Source organism: Sinocyclocheilus grahami, unplaced genomic scaffold, assembly GCF_001515645.1.
Source record: "Sinocyclocheilus grahami isolate Dianchi unplaced genomic scaffold, SAMN03320097.WGS_v1.1 scaffold799.1, whole genome shotgun sequence".
Lineage (NCBI taxonomy): Eukaryota > Metazoa > Chordata > Actinopteri > Cypriniformes > Cyprinidae > Sinocyclocheilus > Sinocyclocheilus grahami.
The window spans coordinates 242,291-251,445 of record NW_015505978.1 but is presented as its reverse complement, the minus strand read 5'-3'; the positions used below and the strand labels follow the sequence as shown (position 1 = coordinate 251,445).

The 9,155-nt window shown below is 38.1% G+C and overlaps 1 protein-coding gene across 1 annotated transcript in view; it reads left to right on the top strand.

The window, feature by feature from the left end:
- LOC107561937 (fibronectin type III domain-containing protein 4-like) overlaps positions 1-9,155 on the top strand; it is a 33,294-nt gene that overhangs the window by 10,252 nt on the left and 13,887 nt on the right. The window contains exon 2 of the mRNA XM_016246481.1: positions 6,783-6,898. Within this exon, the coding sequence (XP_016101967.1) occupies positions 6,783-6,898 (116 nt within the window). The remainder of the gene's footprint in view (positions 1-6,782; positions 6,899-9,155) is intronic.

The following is a 9,155-nucleotide window of genomic DNA, read 5'->3' as shown; positions in this document are numbered from 1 at the left end:
CTCCAGTCCGGGAGCTCACAGAGCCCACTCCAGAGCCCGCTCCAGTCCGGGAGCTCACAGAGCCCACTCCAGAGCCCGCTCCAGTCCGGGAGCTCACAGAGCCCACTCCAGAGCCCGCACCAGTTCGGGAGCTCTCAGAGCTCATTAAGGAATCCACTCCAGTCTGGGATCTCACAGGGACTGTTGCGGATCAATCGGCCTGTCCTGTTGCAGCCATCGAGGCTGGTACTAAACTCTCTGTGCTCTTGTTTACCTGAGCCGCCTCGGGGGGGGGGGGGGGGGGGTAATGTCACAGTGTCTGGTTGTGGTGCCCTGGACTGGCCACTTGAGGGCGCTCTTCATGTTTCATGTGTTAAACTCCATTTCCCATAGTCCCTTGCTTGCTAATTCTGTTCTGATCAGTAGCACCTGTTTCCGATCATGATCACCTGTTTATCATTTACTCATTATCCTATATATATATATATATATATATACCATGCTCACTCTGTCTGTCATTGCTGCTAGATTGTGTATTGTCTTCTGAGTTCATAGTTGTCTCATGTTCATCGTGTTTTCTGTTCTGTGTTTTGGATTACCTTTTGCCACATTTTTGTTCTGTTCATTTGTTACTTTCATTAAACTGCACTTGGATCTACCTTGTTTTCTCCTGGCATTCCGTGACATTCTTTAATTAATTGAAGTCAGTTTGTTACTTCAGCAGGTGGCAAAAAGTCACCATCTTTGAGTGGGTACAATTCTTTCAACAGTGACGATTTATTTAAAAACTGAGTGAGTCACTCAACCGATTTGTTCAAAACTGCTAAATCATTAAAGGAGTAGTTCACCTACAAATGAAAATGTCCAGGTTTTTCTCTATCTAATGCAAGTGAATGGTGCTCACCGTAGACTGTTTTTGACAATTGTTAATAATAATTGTCACGCTCAACCTATACTTGTCAGTTGGGGTTTCTTTGAAGCTGCTTGAAATAGGATTTTGGACCGTTGGAAATGGTCTACTGTGAGCACCATTCTCTTGCATTAGATGGGGAAATATCCTGGAACGTTTTCCTCCCAAATCTTAATTTCTCTTCAGCTGAAGAAAGGAATACCTATTCTTAAATTCTCCATCTTGTCCATAGAAAACCCATTCACTGTTCAAGGACAGTGTGGGGTGTTGTGGTATTATGTTGACACCTTGCTCTGCCGGGAAAGAGCAGTGTTCCCCTGAGGGTGAGACGTGCTCCCTCTGTGGCTTTGTCCTGATAGAACGCCCTGCAGCTCCATCTGTGAGTGCATTGTTTACCCAGAGAGGATCAGACAGCACATTTCACGAAATCTATGAAGCACTAACCCCTTACCAGAATTCATTGCATGCCTGCAGGTCATTAGAGCATGAGCTAACATAGTGGTGGACAGAGATGGTTTGAGAGAGATGCCACAATTAGGCTGTGAAGAGAAAGGACTTGGTGTTGTGTTCTCTTTATTGCATTCACCAAACAGATATCTTATGTAGCAAGACGATTCATTTAAATCCTCAATTTGGACCTCAAGTTGTTCAAGCAATCAATATGCACATTTGCAATTTAAACTGAGGTTGTGAGGTCTTGCATTACTTAACATTTATAGAAAAAAGGAGGGATGAGCAATTCAGATTTTTTTTGTAGTCTAAATGTGTATTTTTAGCTAACAAGATCAAAGCCACACAAATTTCTGCCGTTACCCAGAAGACTCTGGGCACACGGGTTTATTCTGCTTTCATACTTGTGGATCGTATGAACTTGTGTGTTTAAGGTCTCTTTGAAGGAGATTTTGGAGCAGCCCGTGTCTGCTCTTAGATCATGGGGAACAGTTGAAGTGCTGCTATGTGACCTGTTTCCTGTGAATTACTCTGACAGGATGTCTGTGTCTCATGTGGCCTCTTGCTTTTTAACTGTATGCTCAGTGTTTTACCCAGGGTGACCTGCGCTCCTCTTTCGGTTATGTAGCAGATTTGAGTGCATCTGACTTGTGCTTGAGTGGTTGAGACATGATAGAGATAATGATAGATAGTCTTATTTTACATCAAATGTATATTTGCTTTTTTGTGGGTTTAAGTTTTATCAGAGATATACGCATATCACTCCTTATCAGATACTAATGGAAGTGTGCAAAGCTGGCATCAGTATATCCATCAGTGTTTGCAGTGCACATTTGTGAGATACTCCAACGTCTGACATGGTGCAGTTTAGTAACTGGATTTCACTGAGGATACAGACAACAGAAGTAGTTACTAAAGTCTTATTTATACTTTCCATTTATTGTACTATATTTGCTGTAACACATAAAAAAAGTCAAATTAAGATTTCCTTGTTATTCTCTCACCTTTATTTCTTTCCACCCCATTTTTCTTCTTTGAACACACAAAATGAGATGTATTGCAGAATTTTGATAACTTCTGTTTTTCTTACAACAAAAGTGGAAGCTGATTTATTTAAGATTTAAGACATATTTAATATATCATCAAATAATTTATGTATATAGCTTGGCAGTATAAATCACCATATGTGGAAAACAAAACCATGGAGATGTGCAGTATAATGCACTGGAAAATAATATTAGATTGAAACAAGATAGGGTGGGTGAACTGTCTTTTTTATTTTTAATGTATATTTTAATTCATTCAGACAGTAAGATAATGCAATGCAAATTAAAGTAAAGTGACATGGGGCCAAGTATGGTGACCCATACTTGGAATTTGTGCTCTGCATTTAACCCATCCAAGTGCACACACACAGAGCAGTGGGCAGCCATATTGCTGTGGTGCCCAGGGAGCAGTTGCCAGACCTGAGACTCGAACCCGCAACCTACAGATTACAAGGCCAACTCTATAACCATTAGGCCATGACTGCTCCTAATGATTGCCCCTATGCAAATGCTGATGGTACCACCATAACTCGAGTCTTCCTTTATCTAAACAATTATTTTCCACATCACTAAAGAGCTTATGCCTGGCCATGTATCACAATTTATTTGAAGCTACCTTCAGACATGTGTAACCTCTATTACTTCAAGGACAATGAGCTCTTGCAGGGGAAGAGCGATGTTAATGTAATGGCTAAAATGACAAAAACCTGATGAATTGTTTCATAAGAACCTTCTATTCCTGATCAGTGAAGAATGTTCATTATATTAAGTTAATGGATTAAAAAAAATTGGCAATTCATTATGTGTCATTACTTTCTGGACATTGGCATCAAACTAGCAGAATGGATTCTTAGTCACTGGGACTTTGATGTGTTTTGACATGGAAACATTTTGTTTCAGAGTACAAATATTTGCTGCTTTCTGTGACAAATTATCAGTTGTTTTTAAGAGACATAATTTAACAGACTCTGAGGTATAAATACAATTGTTAATGTGGCAGATGACCCAACCAGATGTTCTCCCATGATATCAGTTTATGAAAATCTTTCATTTTTCACTTCAGTGAGCATCTGCTGGACAGATGGAATAAAACTGGCTTGGCATTTAGTTTGTAACAACACATTACAACAGTGATGTGTTTTCTTCTTACACTAAGAGACATAACCAACAGAATTTAGTCTTTCTAGAAAATACCGACAAAGGATTTGCAACAAGTGACCATCTTTATAAGTGAGTACTGATTAATTTAAAAAAAATAAAAATCAGTCTGTAACAGTTTGTAGATCGGGAAGGAGGAGGCGGGAACCGGCGAACATTTAAACAAAACTTTAATAAAATAAACCTAATAAACAATCATTCTGTTTTTCCTTGTGTCTACAGCCAAATTATACTTCCCTTGTCCATGTTCTGCTCCGGTTTGCAGCCTTTTGCACATGTAATATTGTGGAAATATCTTATATAACATATATATCTTTGGCCAGTGTAGAGCTCATAATAACCCCTTGCACACAGAATTACACAAAAGCAACAGTGTAGCTACATATCTGGAAACTCATTAAAATGGAAGGTTTGGTGCATGTGGCCACATAGACTCTTTGATGTCGCAGTCAGCCTTCACCGAGGTGGCCCTCTCCTTCCTCAAAATGATTATCTGTGGTGCAGAGCTGGAGTCAGACCTCTCTCCATCCAATTTACACAGCTATTGCTGAGGGCAAGGAAGACCAGCATAATCAGCCGTGACCCCTATTGTGTATGATCATAGCTGCATAGAGATGAGTGCTGCCATACTAGTGACCTCCTAGGGCGTCAACACGGGGCATTGATTATCAGTCTGATGCTGAGTATGATCCGTCAGCATTGTGATGCATTATGGGTTTTGTTGCTGATGATTAGCTCTGGAGAATAGCAGACAAATGACAAATGCAGATCCAAGCTGCTCTGCTTGCCTTATGCTGTATTCTATACGCCAGTGCTGAGCAGTGTCTTCTTTAACTGGATATGCTGTCTAATTTATCAGAGGCTACAAATAAGAAACTCCATGGCAGGCGTCGATTTAAAAGTAGGGCTTTTGCCAGGCTGTGCCTTCCCACATGCATACACTTACACATTACACAAACAAGATTTGTCAAGCATGGTGAAGACAAAGGGAGATTAGAAGATATGTTGTCAGAAGATATTTTGTCAGTGGGCTTTCAAAATGTAAAAAAAATTACTTTGCTTGAGAAAACATTAAAATGTAGAGTTATTTTCATTTATTTATTTATTCTAATTGAATTTAGTCATGATTTGCATCAAACAATAATGACGGTTCATAGCAACAGAGTATAGGCACCAAAACTGTTATGTATCCACTTACCCGAATCTACAGACACTTATAGTACATACATATTCCCAAAATTGTATTATGTAACAATAACAAGGGAATTTATAGCAATGTTAATATTAATTCCCCATTCCCCAAACTCATTACTTGTAGTTTAATGAACTGCACATCACTGCTAAATGCTTGGTTTTTTTGTTGGTACTTTCCACTAATACGTTGTACTTTGGTGTTCCAAAATGTGTGTTTTTTAAAGCATTAAAGGTACAAACACCATGTTTATCCTAACAACAATTCGATCTTTTAGATAAACTAATATTCAGTAATTTTTTTTTACAAAAACCATAACTAACCGTGACTAAATTACCAAAAACATACTCTCTTAGAAAAAAATTTACAAACTGCCTCTGTCAGTATGCTAATGTATACACTTTAGGTATTGTACTAATATGTACTTTTAAAGTGCTAACATGAACCTTTAAGGGACTAATTTGTATAATTTAGGGGTAAACAAGGTACAGAGATGTACCTTTTTAGCTTTTGCACCTGAGGATACCACACCAGTGACAGTTTTTTTCTGAGTGTAATATTTTTTTTAAATGCATTATAACATATATATATAACTTTTAATGCTAATTTGTTTATGCTAATTTAACATGGATCAATATAAATAAAAGTTTCAAGCATGTGTTACTGTTACCCAATCTGGCATGTTTTAAAATAAACTAATTGTACTACATTTTTAATATTCTTAAATTTTTATTTAAAACTATTAAATTAAATGTAATACTCATCAGAAGAAAATATTGCCTTAAAATAATTTTCCTCCCAGTAAACACTACTGGGGGGAAAAAAATTGTTTCATGCATTATTTGTTTTTCTATTGATAGAACTTGCCTGCTAATGTTGTGGTCTTTTGATAAAGATGCGTCATACAGATCTGGAACAGAACCATTGTACAACAAGCCACAACTTATTTCAAAACAGCTGTTATGTAACTTAGCTTAGAGTCTGTATTTGTTATTGTTGATGCTATTGCATTAGGGTACAGGAACAAAAAAAACACCCCTTCCCCTTTTTGCAATCGCCCACGCAAGTCCATTAGAGCACTGCTCAGAGGAGATGCTAGAAAATGCTCTCGCAGTTCAGTCTAGTTCACTGCCTTTTTATTTTCTCCAGAGTGGCAGAGGCATGTGCTGGAGTACTGGATCTGCCACTGTTCTCCTCTGCTTTTTGTGAGACTAATTAGCTTGTCTATTGCTTCCTATATAAATCATGATCGAGCACCCTAAAGTTGAGCTGAAATTAAAAAAAGGACCCACAAAAAAAGTCTCATACAGGACACATTGTGCTGAATTCAGTCAATATTAGAAAGAAGTTTCAATAAATAGTCATGAGGAGATCACTTCTGCTCTTCAGTATATATTTAATTTCCATTTCTTTGTGGTTTTTCATGAAACCTGCTTGGTTCTTTGATTAAATCCCTTTTGATTTCTGCCACTGTCAGTCTGATTTTGGTTCATTTACTTTGCAGCTACCTCTGAACGCAGACTCATTTAATTATGAAAGAAGTGGTAAACTGGTAATATAGCAAACAGCATAATGGACCCAAACAATTTTCAAGATTTCAGTTTGCTTTTAGAGAGAGCTGTAGCCCCCTCAGAGAGCTAGCCGGCATGAAAAGATCAAACCACAGAGTAAATGTTTTACATCCGAAATCTGATTGGTCAGATTGGAAAGCTTTCTTGGCAAGCGTCTCAGACAGTCTATAAAAGGACAGCAAATAAAACAGAGCATAGCAACATATTTCAAACCTGTGGATTTATTGTGTGTTTTCATGGGAAGGTAATAGCTTGTCCATGACTTATTGCTCTGTGCTAGTTTCTGGACTGAAAATAGAGTGGAAATGTTATAATAATATATCCATTCAAGTATGGCAGTAAATTATTTATATCGTTATTGCCCTATAATTAATAACGTAGAATAAGTAGGCAATGAGGCCTGACAAGTTATGAATTATATAAATTATTAGGGTTCAAAGATTCAAAGTTAATAGAATAAATTTTTTTGTTTCTAGACCGTCCACCTGCTCCAGTTAATGTCTCAGTTATGCACCTGAGAGCTGATTCAGCAACCGTGTCCTGGGAGGTGCCTGAGGGTGACATCATCATCGGCTTTTCCATCTCTCAACAGGTAAAAAATTTTACACAAAATATAATCTGTTATTTCTAATATTTCTAAGTATATGGGCACCGACAGCTTGTGTTCTTTTTGTAAAACAAGTAGAATACACATTGTTTAAACATTGTTTTTTTTATTATTATATCCAAACAATTTTGTTCTGACCTTGGCTCATATATTTGGTTCTCCTAATTGTTTCGTTCTTTCTTTCTTTTCTTTAAAAAAAATAAAAATAATTGTAATTATTTTTCTTTTTCAAAACTTGTATTTTTCTTTTACAGTCATTAAGTGTGTTGACAAAGTTAAAACAATAACCTGTCTTTTTAAAATTAGGGGCCCTATTTTAATGATCTAAGTGCATGGTCTAAAGCAGTGGTTCCCAGCCCTGGTCCTGGAGGCACCCCAACACTGCACATTTTGAATGTCTCCTTAACCAAACTCACCTGATTGAGGTTATCAGCTCATTAGTAGAGACTCACAGACCTGAAATTGGTGTGTCAGAGAAAGGAGACATGCAAAATGTGCAGTGTTGGGGTGCCTCCAGGACCAGGGTTGGGAACCACTGGTCTAAAGCACACGGCGCAATTGCACTTAGGGCATGTCTGAATCCCCTTTTGCTAGTTTAAGGAAAATGGTCGGGGCGCTCGGCGCATGGTCTAAAAGGGTTGTCCCTATTCTCTTAATGAGTAATGGGTGTGTTTTGGGAGTAACGTAAACTCCATAAACTCCATAAACCAATCAGAGTCTCATCTCCTATTCCCTTTAAATGCCAGTTGCGCTTGCGCCATGGCGGATTCGCTATTTACAGAATTTGCAAGCGGAAAATCTGAACTCTTGCGTAATTCTGATACATGCAAAGACTATCCATTATGACGTACGCATTTTTATATTTATGTACACAATAATAATCTTTTACATTTGAATCCTTTAGTTTTTCATTTTTTTAAATGTTTGTGTGCTGCTGCACATCCCTGTGTGTGTAATAAGCAAAGTGTAGGCCTATAGGCACATATTACTAACGCGCTCTTTAAATAACAAAACAATTATAATAAAAAAATATTGTGCCAGACTTTAGACCAGGTTTCAGTTGGTCAAAGGCGCAGTCTATTTCAGTTGCCTCAAAATAGCAATGCGCAAGCAATGCGCCTGAACACACCTCATTTTCAGACCAGCACACCCATGGGCACAAATGCATTTGCTATTTAAACCAGGTGGGCAGGACGTGAAAATGAAACTAGCAAAAAACACTTGCGTCGCACCTGGTGCCGCATTGCGCCGGGTGTATGATAGGTCCCTAGATGTCATGCGAATGTTTTTGTCTGAATTAAATCATACCTGATTTTAGCATGGCTGAAACACTGTGTTGACCAATCAGAAGAAAGGACCAGAACTTTTATAAACATTCATACCTCCATGCTACTTTTTGTTTAAAAATTGTGTGGCCAGTAAATGTGAATTTGGTCATATTTAGATGTAGTTGTGATTAATGTCCTATCCTCATTGTAAAAGATTAACATGGTTGTTTACTGAAATTCAGAAGCTATTTATTATGTGACTGACTGACTGATTTCACATTTGAGCAATTACAAATGTATCTGTCAATCATGTTATGCAATAGGTTTTCTGCATGTCTGTAATGGCTGTGCAGGCGACGCTCACAGATTAATGCATTATTCATTTAGCCAAAGACTTCTATCAGACTCCCCCACACCTAGAGGCTGCTTCAGAGCCCAAGGGCAGAGGAAAGTGCTTTGGATCTATTTGCAGACTTTAAAGACCAACCAAGGCAGAGCTAAATGCAACATTAAGAGGGCAGAATTATAGCTGATATTAAAGGCTGTCGTGTCATGTTTGGCTCTCAGGGCTTCAAGAAGATCCTTTAGCGCCCAAACGTGTGATTTATACTTTATGTGACCTTATAGAAAGTGCTTACTGTTACTGTACTGCTGACCTCTAGACAGGGTGAGCCATTTGAAATGTCAGCAAATACCAGCCTAAAGCTGCAGGTGATGTTTCAGAGTTTGTAAAAGTTTTTGTTTGGAAGAACATCTAAATATATGTAGTTTAGACTAGGAATGGACTACAAAACACCCCAGGAACAATGCATGCCCATCACAATCCACAGTATATAATGCCTCAATATAGATGCACCTCTTAATCATTGGATTTAGGTGTTTCAGTCAGACCCCTTTGCCACAGGTGTATAAAATTTACAAACATTTGTGAAAAAAATGGGCCATTCTAAAGAGCTCCGTGAATTCAAGAACAG